At 43.1% G+C, this 17698-nt stretch overlaps 1 protein-coding gene across 2 annotated transcripts in view; it reads left to right on the top strand.

The window, feature by feature from the left end:
• The first annotated feature begins 8437 nt into the window (after positions 1 to 8437).
• Positions 8438 to 17698, top strand: part of LOC147904069 (BRCT domain DNA repair protein) — a 48839-nt gene continuing 39578 nt past the window's right edge. For both annotated transcript variants that reach the window (XM_087370352.1, XM_087370351.1), the window contains exons 1-3: positions 8438 to 9656; positions 16558 to 16650; positions 16773 to 16874. In XM_087370352.1, coding sequence (XP_087226478.1) covers positions 9461 to 9656; positions 16558 to 16650; positions 16773 to 16874 — 391 coding nt within the window. In that variant the 5' untranslated portion in view covers positions 8438 to 9460. The remainder of the gene's footprint in view (positions 9657 to 16557; positions 16651 to 16772; positions 16875 to 17698) is intronic.

Raw genomic sequence — 17698 nt, 5'->3', positions numbered from 1 at the left:
TCCTTGCAATTTCCCATCATCCCCCCTCTCTCCCCTCTAGGGTTGGATGGGTCCTTGACAGTGTCACCAAAATGTTATCAGTTTTTCTCTCATTTTCAAGTTGAAGGGTTTTGGTCACCTATAGTTACATTATTTCTCATTGTAGCATAGGTGTTCACAATTGTAGCATAGGTCCTCAAGTTGTATGCCATTAAGAGGTGTAGGATAAAGCATGGAAATTGGTCCTTGTAAAGAGCTTAGGTGGGAAAAACTATTGTTCATGAGGTTTGATGGAGGTATAGGATTTAGGATGACTTCACGTTTGAGAAAGAGTTTCAAGGTTGAGTAGTGTAGAGGTAGTCTGATTCATGGATTCTTGGGGTTAGGGTTGGGGAGAAGGTGGGATGAGGAGGAGGAGAAGGGAGAAGGCGGACGAGGACAAGGGAGGGAGGAGGAGGAGGAGGAGGAGGAGGAGGAGGAGGGATGGGGGGAGGAGTATGAAGAGAAGGGAGAGTATGGGAGGATGGGAGATTTCAAGGGTGGATCATGCTATCACATGCTGATAGCATTGAGGGAGCATGGACACAAGGAGATCGAGCACATGACCACAAAAGTGAACTAAACATTTGAACCCCAAAGAGTGGGAGCTTCTTTGCATTGGGGAATACTTCTTAGTGAGACTTCTATGTTGAGATTTTAGTGCTCTCCCCAAATCTTGGTGAGCTTTTTCGAGCCCTCAATTTTGGGGGAGCCCTAAAATCTGACCTAGGATGACGACCCTTGGCAATATAATTGTATTAAATGTATTGTCTCAAAGTTATAATTGTATTCTATGCACCATGATGGTGATCCTTGGCTTATAATTGTATTACCTCTCATGATGAGAATCAATGGAGAATATGATATTATATTAACCCTTTCTCCAAGAACTTCATGCTTGTACCCACCAGTGGCATATTTTTCCAAATACTTTGCTTTAAATTGCTTTTGACTAGCATTAAAACAACATTCTCATCTCATCACCACGACAACACCTTCTTTGTCATTGCAAAAGAATGTCATATTCCCTACTCTTTGAGAAAGAACTTCCTTTTATTTCCTCCTTGTTGTCATTGAGAAAGCACTTCCTTTTGTCTCCTACTTGTTGTCATTGCTACCGACTTGCACTTTGATCTCACTTTATAATTTTGTGCTTCATTGTCCTCCACACTCTCTAGTATCTACAGTTGTTCCTTCCATTTCATATTAAAATGGATAGATATACACACCAATATCTATAATGGAGCATGCTATGATGAGCTCTCCAAAGTGGGTTGCTGACTAAGAAAGAGCTCTTGAGGAGCACAAGTTTAGGCGTGAACCCTGGGCACAATATGAGAAAGAGGATTTCTTTGCTCAGAGGCACAAGGAGAGGGAAGATATGGCAAAATAGAAGATTTCCAAGAAGAAATAAGCACCTTGATTGTTTTGATGAGAGCTATATGCATTGCTCAATTCAATTTATGTTATGAGCATCCTTTTTGTACCATACCCTCAAGCTAAAGTCGATGCCATTATACATAGAAAAGTGATTTGTAGTGCCAAAACTTTAAGTCTTTGGTAGTCTTGCTTAATTATTGTTAGGTCAAGGATGATACTATGAGTGTGCACATGAAAGACAAGCTTCTGACATAGAATTTCATAATGGTATTGCTTTGGAAACTGTTTTTTCTTTGCATGCTTTTAGGAAAAAAATTTCAAAGAAAAGAAATGCTTGGAAACCTCAACCATACAAGTCAACTATCCCTAAGGCACTAACCGTGGGAGACAAAAACAAAAATAAACTACTAAAAGAAGACCAGCCCGTTTTTAGAGAACCTAGCTTAATGACAAGGGAAACTTTGAAATATGGATTAACAACCAAGAAGGAGGACTATCTAGTGAAAATCTATCGGCATAAGAATGTAAAAAACACTTGTAGGCGAGGCCTTACAAAATTGCGCTCACCTTTTGGTGGTCGCTTTGGAATCTAATGTCCCACGGTCCCAATAGCGCACATGGTGTAGATGATTTCTTGCCAAATGACAATCAAAGTAGCCATAGGTGGAATAATGTGCATGCCCATCACTAGGTTGCAACGCGCAACTTAGATGTTCAATGTTGTGATGTTGGCTATTGTCTCCCACACTGGATCCTCTCGAAACGAGAGAGGATGGTGTCAATCGGGAGGGGTCACCTTGTGTAGCTCAATTGTATGGATGCTTTGCCCTTGTATCCTGTAGGACAGGGAGACCTCATTGACATGGAAGGCATGGCCCCCCTATCAGCCAGGCCATCATACTCCAAGTGAAGTCCCTCTAAATTGTGCGCAGCAACACAAAAATCCATAGGGACCCGAACTAGCTCTACAAGTAATGTGGGATTGTCTCTAGAACTTGATTCGTGTAGTAGTGGCATCGCCCATCCACCCTCATCTACTCAAGTGAAGGGCCCACAGGAAATCCCCCATTGGTAGCCAACTAGAAGAAATATGAGATCTTCCACGGCTGCAGGCTCTAGACCATAAATGCATCTAGATCTGACCTCCTGAGGCAACTCGAGGGAGTCCACGTCATTGTGTCCGTTTGGAGCCTCCATCCTATCCATATTGTATAGGACATGAAGGTTACGTCTTCACTTGCTTTGTCTGGCCTACTTTGGATGGCCACAACCACTCTTCGGCATCCCACTAAATCTCCCATGCCGATGGAGTCGGCCCTCCCATAGCCCGAGGTGCCATTGGGAGGAACCTTGCTCCTTTAGTATGCAAGATGGGTTGATTCCAGGATCCCATCCATCTCTTGGTATCCCTCAGTCACACTAGCTGGAGAAGTCCACCCTGTCCCACTGTAAAAAGGTTAGCTTGATCACACTGCCTTGCCTAATCATGATCCGCAAGGGTACCCCTATCCTGGAAAACTTACCCAACCACTTGCCATCAGCCCATGTTTGAAGTGCTTCACATCGAATTGCTGCATCTATCTCTCTCATCTGCTATCCTACCCCATGGAGATGTGAGAGAACTCCCAACTATGCCTCTGACTCCATGGGGAGCCTACTCCACATCCTAAAAGAGCTAGCTGGGCCATTGTCTGCCTATATGTGAGTCTACTACCCGAGCATGCAGCCATCCTGATCCCAATGAACCCTATTGCTCAAACTCTTCCTTGCATTGTAGTCGAGGCCAAATGAACCCTATTGCCAATTGACACCGAACCCTAAGAAAGCTGCATACCAGTGTGGAGCCCTTCCCCATGAGAGAGGCCTTTGAAAAGATCCATCGATAAGACTACTACCATTCACCTCCTAATAAGTGATAAAATTCATGAGAAGCCCCCGATGTAGGAGGAGCTTCTAGGGCTCTGCTCCTGGGGTGAGAGTGCACACCCCTTATGTAGTATGTACATACATGTACACACAAACACACACACACCCCTACCTACATATGTATGTAGATACCTATGAACATATGTACATAGGTATGTACATACACTTCCCTATGTACACATGCCTACCTATGTATGACACGTACACATCTACCCACGTACATATGTAGGTTTGTGTGTACATATACAAACCTACCTATGTATATACATAGGTACACACACACACACCTTCCTATGTGCATATGTAGTACACATACACTTACATATATACATGCATAGTTACACACCTACCTCTGTACATACATATGTACATTGGTATGTACATACACGCCTACCTATGTACATACAAATGGATGTATGTATGTAGACACACACCTACTTATGTACACACCTGCACGTGCGTGCACGCGTACACACACACACCCCCTACCTATATATGCCTGCATGTACACAAACATGCCTATGTATGACATTTACACACATGCTCGTGCACATATGAATGTATGTACATACACACATACACACACATGCATGCATGCATGCACACACGCACTCACACACATACACACAACACTATGAATATGATGTACATAAATAGATATGTGTATATGTACACCCTGCTCGCATCTATGTACATACGTGTGTGTGTGTGTGTGGAGAGAGAGAGAGAGAGAGAGAGAGAGAGAGAGAGAGAGATGAAGAAGTCTTGGGAAAATACAAGAATATGCAAATATGGGGGAGTAGTAGAGTAGAAAGGAGAGCCAAATGAGAATTGAGACGTAGGAGAGCTTTGAACGCGAGATTGAAAGGATTGTGAAGGGAAGTATGGAGGAACATGAGAGATGCTGAGAGGATTATGAGGGGAGACATAAGGGAAGGTGAGTGATGCAAAGTGGTGAGGCAGTCGATAAGGATATTTACGAATCAGATAATAAAAACTCCCTCCAATAATGTACATGATTGGCCTCTTTTGAAAAGGATGTATAGAGGGTAACCATTCACGCTACATATTCAGATTTTGTAGATGACCAATAATGTACATGATTGGTCTCTTTTGAAAAGGATGTATAGAGGGTAACCATTCACGCTACATTTTAAGATTTTGTGAATAACGAATAATGTAGATGGTTGGCTCTTCGAAAAGGATGCATAAAGGTAACCGTTCATGAAAAGGATTGTAGAGGGAACAAAACAAGCATATGATTTAATGTGTGAGAATTCAAGAGGTTCGACATTGTAGGACACAATCTCATTTTGTATTGTTACTCCATCAAGTATTGCATCGGTATCTACTTTCCACTACCTTCTTGAAATTGTAAAGGAGAAAGAATCTTAGGTGCATGTAGTTGAAATTGTAAGATTGAGAAATAATATTAGGTTCATGTAGTTGATAAATGGAGGAGTATCAAAGATTGCTAGGGCTACAATAGATATCATTTTGAAGTTAAGTGCTGGGTAGTATCAAAAGTCTAGAAAATCCCAAATTTAGAATTGTAAGATGCATAATTGAGAGGACTAATTCACACATTAAAACATAAGAAAAAATATGTGATTTCCCAAATTGGGTCTATTGGTCTTACCTTTACAATTAAATACATGTCTCACATGCAGAAGATGAGATAACAATTTGTGAGCAATTTGTGAAAGAGAGTGCTAAATCGAAGCATAATAAGTGGCAAATCTAGCAAGATCATTCACATGATACATTTAATAATTATTACACACACATATGCTAAATAGAGATAGATGGATGTTATCATACTATGAATACAATGCATGTTTTTCATTGACTACTTATTTCCTAAAAACTATGGACTTGAGAAGCTCATGTTGCTAAGCATTTTGGTGAGATCCATATTAAAGAGCCTCACTATCTTTTAGGGAAACGTGCCTTGTTTATGTCCATTCTTTCAATCTTGCTGGGGTTGGTTCTCCAATCTGTGTCCAATGTTGTCTCACACCATGCTCTAAAGACCTTATTAAACATTTGCCACTCGTGTATTGAATGAGTGCACACCCCTGCAATGGATCATACCAATAAAATTATCCATGCATATAGCTTAACCTAAGGAGAGACGTAATTGAAAAGGCATCTATCGGCCCTACTGAGGGTTTATAGAAAGTTGGGATTTTAAAAGCTAATCTAGTTAGATGTTTGTTTTTGTGTGTATTGGGTTAGCACGACTTTTTCAAAATTGAGATTGCTATAAATTGTTAGTGGGCATTAAAGGTTGTCTTTCTTCAGTATTACCTAAGCTACTATTCCTTTCATTAAAGTAGGTACATTGGCCATTTTAGAAAATCATTATTATGAGCATTAAAGGTTGCCTTTCTTTAATAGTATCTCAACTACTCTTCATTTCATTAAAGCGGGCCGCAATGGCTTTGCCACCTTGTTTTTTAAATTTATGTCATAGGTGCAAAGGTGGAGTATCCAAATTTAGCTAAGGTCAAAGGGATAGCTTCAAAATTTGATGCAAAGGGGGGGACTTGAATCCTTTACCTACTTGTAGGGTTTTTCCACTAAGTTAGACAAATATGTTATAAAGAAATATAATAAAAGTGTTTCAAATTCTTGCCCTCATAAATAAGAGGGGGACTTGAATCCTTTACCTACTTGTAGGGTCTTTCCATTAAGTTAGACAAATATGTTATAAAGAAATATAATAAAAGTGTTTCAAATTCTTGCCCTCATAAATAAGAGGGCAGGGCCCCGTCTCCTCATAAATAGATGGTATTCTCATTAGTCACTCTCCTCTTTACGCCCCCTTGCCTTTCCCACCCATCCCCTTCTTCCTTTTCCACTAACTATTGAATTTTTCAATTCATTAGTCACTCTCCTCTTTCCTACCCCTTGCCTTTCCCACCCGTCCCCTACTTTTCAATTCGGGAAACCTATTGAGGCAGATTCAAGTCAAAAGTTTGGAAGCATTGCGAGTGATGGATAGGAGTTATAGACCACTCATGTTTCCTTCACATTTATTACAACGTGCATCCATGGTACTATCATACATATATGGGTAAGTATGCATGCACACACATACACTTCACATATGTATGCATACATGTATCCGCGATTGATTTATAAGTGAATTTGGTGAGATTATCATTGTTCCTTTTGACAAAAATGATCCCCTTCTCATCATTGCTCTGCTTAAGGTCTTATATCAGGGAGGGGAAAAAGAGGGAAAATATGAACTTTCGTTATGGTACACAAAATGGGAAATAGAGTAAATAGAGGTAACCATGGGAAATAACACTCCATGCTTTAGACATCCACGGTGATTTCCGAGACCTTTGAGAACCATTGATGTGACACTGATCCACTATCGATGTGACTTTTCTTTGTAACACTTTCTCATTTTATGTTGGATTATTTGATTGACAATCTCTTGTCGTTAAAGTTTATTCTTACAAGTTGAGGTTTGTTGCCTAAATCTTGGCCCATTGGCGATTTCCTTGTTTAGGTTTTGTGGAGGCTTTTCTCAACTCACTCAGCAAGTTATTTTGTTGCAAGGATATGGATGTTTTAGCCACATTGCTTCAATGTGAATCCTTTGAATGAACAAATGTGCAAATACCTAGAATGCAACTTTTGAATGAACTAGAGTAAATAGAGGTAACCATGGGAAATAACACTCCATGCTTTAGACGTCCAAGGTGATTTCCGAGACCTTTGAGAACCATTGATGTGACATTGATCCACTATTGATGTGACTTTTCTTTGTAACACTTTCTCATTTTCCGTTGGATTATTTGATTGACAATCTCTTGTCGTTAAAGTTTATTCTTACAAGTTAAGGTTTGTTGCCTAAATCTTGGCCCATTGGCGATTTCCTTGTTTAGGTTGTGTGGAGGCTTTTCTCAACTCACTCAGCAAGTTATTTTGTTGCAAGGATATGGATGTTTTAGCCACATTGCTTCAATGTGAATCCTTTGAATGAACAAATGTGCAAATACCTAGAATGCAACTTTTGAATGAACAAATGCACAAATACATAGAATACAATTTTTGAATAAACAACGGTGCAAGAAAGGGACATTCTAGTGGGAATCCCTAGAATGCAACCTTCGAGTAAACAAAGGTGCATAAAAAGGACATTCTAGCGGATTGGGAGTGCATTCTTCCCATGAGCAGAGCTCTGCCACCTTGCGGCATGGCAATTGGCTCAAAAACAGTTGTCACGCTTGCATTCCAACCGCTTTAATATGGACGCATACTTTTGTGAAAGTTTTAGGTTGCTAAAATTTGGCTCGATATGAAAACCTAAAAAACTCAAAGAATCTAACAATCAAATACATATAGTTAAATCTTTTTCTAAATTTCCAAACATGGCAACTCCACAAGACCTACACTTGAGGGAAGGGACACGGGTCTTGTAGTGAGATATTTCATCTCACCATGTGATGGTGACTTGACTTCACATGTCCTTGCCCTTACCCTTGAATTGAACAACCTTGTGAAGTTCTCGAGTGTAGTGAACTTGATTCTTTATGTTGGAAGTGAGGAGTAGGACAGAGACATTTGTTCTGAAGTCCGCCAAGTATGTTCCCCCTAGGAATGGCCTATTTGTGTGGGAGTGTGGGTTAGATTTGTGTTGCATAGGATCGATAAAAGCGACTTTCCCCTCTCTTTCTCTCTCTCTCTCTCTCTCTCCCCCCCCCCCCCAACGAGGAAGTAGGTCTTGATGAGTTCTCAGTTTGGGCTTGGTGCACACGAGGGTGGGAATGCATCGTTGGCTCGCCAATAAAAACATCGGAGCACCCTGTAGATAGATCGTGAGCGCTGCAAGAGTGTAGCTCTCTGCAGATAGTAAGGTGGTCCACAAAAATGCATTTCAGACATTAGTTCACGCGGAAAAACGCATGTGTTAAGCTCCAAACTCGCACCAAATGGGAAGGTTGGGCACGGGCAAGAAATAAAAACTCGTGTGGAGGTGTTGAGTTGGTCGTGTGGCCTGATGTTTAAAAAATAAATAAATAAATTATATAAATCTTATCTTTCTGGTGTGAACGAGTGTACATCGAAGTGGACGATTCTTGGGTAAGTTCTGAGTTCGACAGATCTCCAGGTTGAAAATGCATCACGAGAGGGAAGGAATCATCTGAGCTCAGGGCGTAAAAAGCTTGCAGCAAAAGACGGATCTTTGCGAAAAAGCCTTTCACCCGTGAATCTGCTGCTCCTGTCGAGATTTCTGCAAAGAGCGCACGAAGACAGCGTCCTTGACCAAGAGATTGTGCGCGGGAAGGCCCAGCCATGGACTTTGGAGTCGCAGAATTCAAACGGGAACCGGCGAGGGAGCGAGGAAAAGGTGCGGCGCTGTGCAGGACAATCAATCGTTCTCCGTTTTGGATTTTTGATGGAATTGCATGAGGGGTCTAATCGAAGCGCGTGGCAAGTTTTCACGGGATGTTTTGCCAGATTTCATCAGATAGTTTGGGAAATTTTCATCAGATGTTCGCGAGATTTCATCAGACGACGGATGATTGCGAGAGAGAGAGAGAGAGAGCGGTAGATTGATGCAGCTCTGTTCTGAGCATTAATGGTGGATCGGTGGAGAAGACTCCAAGAGCAAATTTGAGCGAGACAGGAGGTGACTGACTGCTTCATCCAACCAACATCCTCACGGCCTGCGCTTCGTTGATTCAATGCAGCTTATATTGCTCAATCGTTGACCTCTTAGGCTCCCTGCATCTCCTGCCCCTACTGAATCAATCAGACAACCGCCTGCCTCCCTTTCCTGTCGTCTTTCCCACGAAAGACAAAAGTCAGTTCGCTTGCAGACAGCCGTGCCCTGCTACTATCGTCCATCCTTTCAGCTGTGTGCTTGATCACCACAGAAACGATAACTTTCAGGCAACACAACACGCAAGTTGAAACGACTCTGCACCTCGCTCGGAATTATTCACAGGAACTCTCCTGCTTCGGAGGCCCTTGTGTAATTGGCGAACTTGAAGCTTCTACCATTCAGGACGTCAATTGCAAAGCAGGCTTCTCAATTTCATGAAGCGGTCGTCTTTGTAATGGCGGTCGTCTGCTTGTGAGATGCCGTGTGTCGAAAGACACGCCTTCGCTCATGATGTGCGACCGCAGGCCGCAGGTCGTGCTAAGTGTGGGCTGTTTGAAGGTTGCGAACGCTCTGCCACCAGCTTCTCTATTCCATAGCAGCAGAGCAATGCCAGCTTCTCCGCTTTCGTCTTCTTCTCATGGAGTAAGCACAGCAGGCGGACCGTTCCAGGGACTGGTAATCTGCGTTACAGGGTTGTCTAAAGGTGAGCGCTTGTCATTGTGACGATAATGTCCCTCGTCCACCCTTGTCCCTGAATGTTTTCGTCTGAATTATCGAAATTTGAACTGGTAATCCATCGCGGAAACGAACTTGTGGAAATTTTATAGCTCTGTGACGACAGTGGGATGTACTTCGCGGGTTAGTGTTTTTGAATGCAATTTTTGCTTCTGATAGTTGTGTCGCCATCGCGGAAGTCGGGCCTAGACGTTAATGGACGTAAGGAAGCTCCGCTCTAATTTTGAAACGAAAATATGGATCACTTGTGAAAAAGCAAGCTGAAACTAGACTACGTCGTCTTGAGCGAGGTCCAGGAGCGGCAAGGGAGAAGCCTGCACCGTTGGTCATCGAGATATATATCGACAATGCCATTGCCTTACATCGGACGCACAAAATCAAAGAACCAGGAGTGCTCTTTTTCGCCCCCCCCCCTCGAGTACTGCACTGATTGCAATGCAACATCTTGAAAGCAATCGCGGGCTGCTCGGTTTAAATTAGAGAGTTCTTCTAACTCATGAATTCATAGGATTCAACATTACATGGATGATACATGGCGTCGTCCAGTGTGCCTGAAAGTACGCACCCTTGAACTCGGTAATTACTTTCAAGTTTTTTGCCATAGGCATCGAATTGTGTGTGCACCTCGGCCAGCTTCACGGACTCCATCAGTGTCACGTCCTCTCTAATATCAAATTAATACCAATGAATGTTTAAAGTAAGTGTCAAGGCCCACGTCTGAGACCCCAAATGACGAGTGCAACAGGGCTTGACTGTCAGAAAATCTAAGCATGTACCTCTAGTTCAAATCCTGGCTTGTGATACCATGTTAGGACACGCAGTTGGAAATAAATCGTCCATGAGATCACACCTAAGAACTCTATGTGCACTCATATATATGAATAAATACCACTCTAGCTGCTTCTCACTTATGTGCACATATGTATATGAATAAATATCACTCTCAGATCTGAATAGACATTGAGTTATGGCAACCAAAACTGAATAGAGATGTACTTACTATCGACACTATGTGGACAGCCGGATGCTGTTCCACTATTGCTAGATCTGAGGCCATGTATAATTGCCCAGACTTCTGCTTACTCCTCTTGGCATGTGCCTTTCCAAAGTGGCTTGGGAGACATGGAGGGTGAACAGGCTGCCGACATGGGCAGCAATCAACAGTCTTCCTGGGGCAGCCACATGGGCCACCAAACCCACTAGAGCTGGTTGTCCTACAGGCTGTGAATATGCCCATCTTTAGTGCTGGCTGTGGAATGCCCAGGCATGGGTCCATCAAGAGGGCGGAAGGGCTGGTACAAAGCCAGCAACAGGGTGCCTAATGGCCGGGCCTCTACAGGTCCTGGAAGGGACCTGACAGATCGGCAGAAGTCTGGCTCCTGTCCGGAGGTGCGCAGATGGGCTGGCATAGGGTCAGTACAAGGCACCAGCAGAAGGGCCTGTTTGTAGGCAGAAGACGCTGCAGCAGTCAGCAGTCTTACAGATTGCAGTCGACAGTCTGTGGAGGAATTCGCAGGTGGGCCAGTCGGCCCTGTTCTGGTTGGCTGGCGGACTGACTGGGTCCGCCAGTCTGTAGAAGTCTGGTCAGCCAGACTGGGTCCCTTGAGGGTGGACTCCTAAGCTCAATGTAGCAGCTGGCCTCAGCCTGTACCACTGGTACATATCTATATGCAGTAGGAGAGCACATGTGTCAGCAAGAGGGAGCACCATGCAAAGCTCATCCTAGAGCAAGCTATTGAAGCCTACAAGAGCTCCGTAGTGATCCAGGAGGGACTCTACAGCAGAGGTATTGAAGCCTACAAGAGGTAGGTGATCCAGGAGGAGTTCTACAGCAGAGGGTTGAGCGAACAAAGCTGGTGTTGGTGCCATATCTCAGTGGATGTTTGCTGCAGGTGTTGGTTAACTTTTGGGAGCTCTTTTTATACAGATTTCCGTATCTATAGATGAGATATCTCTTTTGGCTTTACATCTGCATATTCTCTCTCCCGCTCTGATCTGAAGTGTGCTCTGTATCTTCTTGTATCTGCAGAAGCCTTGAAGCAAGATAACTCTGGGTGTTGTATCGTGGCATATCCTGCACTGGATGTCTTGCATTTTTATTGCAAGGACATTAGCCTATTTACGCGTTGTATTAGCTATGCTAGCTTAAGGCAAGGGTATTTGTGTTTTCCAACATGCTGCACCCTGCTGGTACCCTTGTCTCCACCTTCTCTTGTGCTGGAAGCACATCTGAGGTCTTGAACAATGGTTTTTATTCTCTGCACCTTGCTGCTGCCTAGATCTGCTTGCTCCAAAGACTCTGATGAGCACTTCTGAGTCCTACATGTGGTGTGGACCAAATGGACTCCACACTTACATGTAGACACATGCATCAGAATATAAGTGTGAACTCCCCTCAAGTAAGCCCCAAATGAGGAGAGCAGGGGCTCTGGTCGGCCAGCACAGACTGGTCTATGCGCAATTTGGCAGCAGCAGGTTGGGATTTAGGGTCAGCCTGCAGTGGGGGCTTCCAGCCCCTGCAAAAGGGGTGTAAGAAGAGGGCAGGCTTGCCTGCCTATGACCTGACCAGGGGTCCAGCAAGGCCACCTAGGGGTCAGCCAATGTAGAGAGTCTGGTTGCCCCCTAGTGTGGATATGTTGGAACTTGGGTGGACGCTGCTTGTCGGCCCTAGATCTGGGTCAGCCCAAGCAAGGGGCTTGTTTGCTTGTCAAGGGGGGGATAGGCTGTCCCTCACAATCTGTAAAAGGGGGTAGTTTGTCCTGCTCCCTCTTATTCACCACTGAAGCGTCGATGATGAAGCCTCAGAAAGGCTTGCAGAGGAGAGAGTTATGCAGCATTGATAGGAGCAGATCAGCCTTGTGGCTGTAGGTATTGATTGCCTACATAGAGCATTCTTGTGCCTTGACAACTCCACACCTTGTGAAGCACGGTAATACATTACTGCATCCTTTACTGCGTCTTCGTCCAGATTTGAGTGTGTTCTTCCTTAAAATTTGCGTACACATGTTGTGAGTGAGCTCTGAGAGTAGCAAGTGGCCATGGGACCATCATATTCTAGGTGGTAGAGGGTTGCGACCCTATGCTTTGACACATGGCTTTGTTATTTTCACGCACTCTACTCAAACAACCAAAGGAAGGCGAACCTTTACTCAATAGAAGGTGACTCTAGTTCCGAGGATTCAGTCTACAGCCACTGTAGGGTGCTGATGACGTTGGTGGGCATATCATAGTTGCTAGTCCCTGCTATGTGTGATGGAGTTTGAGGTTGAAACTGTAGTGTGTTGTGTTTTCAGAGGATGAGTTTGGTCATGTTCCTTGATTCATCTAGATATATATTTGGTGCAGGGTGTTAAATTTGTGTTTGTTTGCTCTATGCCCATGGCTTCACATATGCCTATTCTCATTTTTGAGGAGGGGGGCATGTTGGATGGAACAAACTACCCATTGAAGATATGGGTGGCAAGGAGAGTTTGGAGGGTCGCCATAGTGTCATAGCTGAAAGCCAAAGATCTAAGCTACAAGCAAAATTGTGACACCTGCAAATGTTGAAGAGGTTGAAGAGTGAGGAGACAAGGATGCCGGGGCACTTTTCATGGATGATGGCAGATTTTGGGATCCCTCACATCAAACTGGCAGATCAACTTTTGAAGCTTGGACCATCTTGAGGGAGACGTATGAGACGAGTAACTTGACAAGAGTGCTCAACCTCCAAAATCAGTTGTTCACTATGGCTTTGAGGAAGGAGATAAGAAGCATACTATCACGGGCTACTAGGCTCTACTTTGTAGTTGAGTCCAGGGGCTGGCTACTTTGATTTGTGTTAAACTTTATCCTGTAAATCCAGCCGACCAGAACAGACCCTTCAGACTAGTCAGTCTACTGGATCTGCCACCAAGGTTCTGCTGCCCCGGTAGTCCCTGCTGCAGCCATCTCCACCGGTACACACACTTCTGCAACTGTCGGCCATCTGCAGCCAATGCTACAGCCTACAGTGTCCATTCTCCAAGCTTCCCCAAATAGCCAGGACTGCGTGCTACAGTCTGCACCACAGTCCATAGAGCAGGAACTTTTCCCACTAGCCTATCCTCACGCCCTCCTCATATGGTGGCTCACAGACGGGTCAGTGATCTTTCTAATAGTAGAGGACGAGTGGACTGATTTTGAGGGACTACATGTAATAATGCTCTCTTGTATGATTTGGGAGAAGGGATTCTTGCATGAGTTTGCTGTGAGACCCCTCCACACAGATGCCTCATCCCAGATTATCACCTATCTTGAACAGGTCAAGCATTTCGGCTAGACCTATGCGGGTCATTAGAGACTACCCATGGAAGGTCCTGTCATCGTCTATGCGGAGGGAGATGAACAATGCTGGTATGCATGTGTCTTCAGATGGTTCCGATTGCAAGACATGTTAATTGATCATTTACTACCATATCAGTACCCGCTAGAAACTCCCTTCCTGCCTATGACACAGTAGGAGACTCATCACATCATTTGACTTATGGTAGGTATACATCCATAGGACATGGATCTCTCCTCCATAGCCACATGGGGACCAAGATGGCTTTCTATAGGGAGCATTTCCTCCACTTGAGCGAGGACAACTTCATTCAGGTAGCAAGATACCCATAGAACCATCTCTCTCATGTAATACGGATCACCCCGGGCCAGCTCAAGAACTCGGAATCATAGATTCTAGGTTGAGGCAGGTCGTGGGATTGTAGCCACAAGACAGTGTAGAGATTTGAGGCTATGTGCTGGTAGCAGCAAATCATAGACTTCTTCTTCATAGTAGTATTTGACAGCATTGAGTCCTTGATTTTCAGGCGTTCTAGTCAGCAGGAGGGTTAATTAGCACCTGCTCCATCTGAGACAACATCATTGCAGCAACCCGGCATCAGGCTGCCTCATGTCGTTCACAGCGCCATCCTACAGAAAGGAGCATCAGAAGCAGATCTCGTACGTGTTTCAAAGACACCATGACTCTTACTGGGATCCTAGCTACCTGTGCATGGTAACTTCATCTTCAAAATGCCCCAACTTAGTTTCATTACTCTATTAAATAAAAATAGAAATAAAGTGAATTAAAGTTATAATTGAGATTTGATGTATTACCCAAACCATGAATAGTCTTGATACCTCTTCATATCCAGGGGGAAGACTTGTTATTGCAAAAACTCTGGCTATTTCATTTAATGGCCACTAACTAGAAATAGCAAGTCGACCAACTGGTCCCTGTCAAGTATCCGGAACTCAAAGCTCCTTAAGAGCTTCTCCGTCGTGTCTTGTTTTTTCATTGAAACTATTTTTCTGGTGAAGTATTTTGCCATTGATTAAAAATGGTAAGTGACCATTTCGAGGGCTGATTCGACTTCTTCTTTCAAGGTGGAGCTGTTCACCTTCTTGGGGAATCCCTAGAGTTGTTTTGCCCAAAGTGTCTTGTGAATCACACCCTCATTACTCTGGTGGAGTAAACTGCCAAGTGCATCAAATATTAGTAAAAAAAAATCCTTAAAAATTTATGCAGGGAACTAGGGTTGCAGTACTATCAAAACGGGTTAGGTTTAGGTAGTCTGCATCCTCCTATAAAAGCATGACCTAAGGTTAATACACCATGTATACAATGAGGTGTCATTAAATGTGCAATTACTGCAGTCTTGATGACGTTGCCCCTAAGAGGACATATAACCTTGAGTCATGCCACCTTATGAATCGGTTTTTCATCCTTCAATTCCAGGATGTTGGTACACACACTAAAACCTATACCCAATTTGTGTGCACCAGGTTAGGCTATCTGGCGACCCTGAGTTTTGGCGCTCAGAGAGAAAAGTTTTCTCATATTCTTCTCTAATGATACAGGCCTAGTATGTTTCTGTCCTATAAGTTGACATCCCAGGCAGCTGGATCTTTATATCCTCAATTGTGCATCTGCTTGACTATTGGGATTTTCAATAGCTCTTCTCTCTAGTACTAGTGTTCATTGTCCACTCAAATTTCCCTTTTCATTTGCAAAACTGAAGCATGGTCTAGGATGCTCTTCACCCTACACGTACTGCATGATGATAGTATATGGGAATAAACCTGGTTTGATAGATGCAAAGTCTAGGTGCCAGTTGGTCTTGAAACGAATGGACTATAAAATGATGTTTTCAATAAAATTTTGTTATCTGCTGCATTCAATGTTTCCGTGTTCTTCTATGTTGTCTTTTATGTTTTGTTGCAATATTTTTCGGTAAAACTTTTAGTGCAGAACAAGAATACCTGTGTATGGAGGCAGTTTTGATGCCAGATAGGTGGATGAATGTAATACCATGGATGTGGACACAGCTTCTTCACTGAGATTCGCCTTTATAAGTACGACTTGTATTCTGTTGATCAAAGCATGGAAATAAGTATCAAACCCCCAACACATTTTTTGTTTTATAAGCAACATGCGTCTCAGATCCATGAATATCTACCTTGTGGGTGATTCAGCCTATGCAATTTGCACCTCAATTATGTGGCTGACTTTCTTTAGCTGTTGGTCATGGTTTTTAAAAGGCCTTGAAATAGGGAGCTGGAAGCTGATAGGTATGCTTCAAGCATATGACATGCTGCAGCCTGTGGCTATGGCCAAGTGTGACGGTAGGCTTCCATAACATCCATATTGCCATTGGGGCTCTGGATGTCTGATAGGCACTCCAACTTCAGCTAGAATTTGTTGAAAATCAAAGTGTTTATAGCACAATTTTTGGTATTTCAATTTGTAGAATGTCCAGTTATTTTTACTTTGCTTGGGTACATTCTCACTATTCATGCAGCAATGAGTTACTTTTTTTGACAGCTCCATAGCCAGACTCCTCACTCTATCCTTACTCATTGTGCAGATGCTCGCAAACAAGTGCAGGAAGCCACAATGCGAATGGGTGGTCTATATAGTCCAGATCTGCATCCGCAGTGCACTCACCTTGTTGTGCAAATATCCTCAGCAAAGCTTTCCAGCTTTTCAAAGAATCTTTTCGACTTTGCTAAAGCTGACTAAATTGACAAGCATGTTTTTTTAATGTGCTGTCTCAAATAAGCAATCCTTGATTCTCTTACAGCTTTGGAGGAAGGAAATATGAACATGCTTTAAAGCATGGACTGAGAAGGGGACTTTATGTTGTGACACTTGCCTGGTTTGTGAATTGTGTGAAGCACAATGGTATGTTGATTTTAAATTGCTCCTGACTGTTCACATTTTTTTTCTCCCTGAATCACACATTTCCCTTCTATGTCCATTATCCTGCAATCAGCTATTGAGTAGATTTTTGTGGAGAGAGTGCATATTATGAATGTGAGTGATTGTTTTTGAAGTGTCTAAATAGATACAACATATGTAAGGACATTTCGTGTATTATCTATGAGCAGTAAACGAGTCTGAGTCATAAAAGAGGCCTGGTCAGTAAGACCTCAAAGCTTATAAACCTCTTTATGATGTACTCCCATACTTACGACGTGGTGTGCATATAAATTTTATTTTGGCAAGCAATTTATGCTGTAAGAAGATGCAACTCTCAGAGACTTCAAAATGAAATTTCATTTCACTGTTCTCGTATACTTTTAGAAAGTGTTTCAGTTCTGATCTTGAATCTTGTAGGTTCCTTTGGGAACCTCCTCTCAGAGGATGACTGACTGTCAGCACTCCCACACCTTCTTGTAGAGAAGCTAAAGAGTGCCTCTTCAACTTGTTAAAATGCATTTCTTTGCTCTGAATCCAAAAAAGTGCATGTTTAGAGTTTTTTTGGGTTTTATTAGGGGATGTTATAAGCTATAGAGGAATGATTGTAGATCCAGTTAATTTTGAGTGAACCCGACAGCTTCCGGCTCTTGTAAACATCCAACAGATTTGGAGCTTCTAGGTAGAGTAGGCTACTACCATGAATTTATCTCAGATATGTAGCTCGAATACTACCCTTGGTCAAAGTTTTGTTACCTTTCTTGTTGCATTCACGGTGTCCTGGGGTTTAAGATCCCCTTTTGTTGCCA

The sequence above is a fragment of the Dipteris shenzhenensis genome, chromosome 3 (genome assembly GCF_047967505.1).
Source record: "Dipteris shenzhenensis isolate YYH24624 ecotype China chromosome 3, Dip_SZ_1.0, whole genome shotgun sequence".
In the NCBI taxonomy this organism is placed as follows: Eukaryota; Viridiplantae; Streptophyta; class Polypodiopsida; order Gleicheniales; family Dipteridaceae; genus Dipteris; species Dipteris shenzhenensis.
This window is presented reverse-complemented; position numbering and strand designations above follow the sequence as displayed.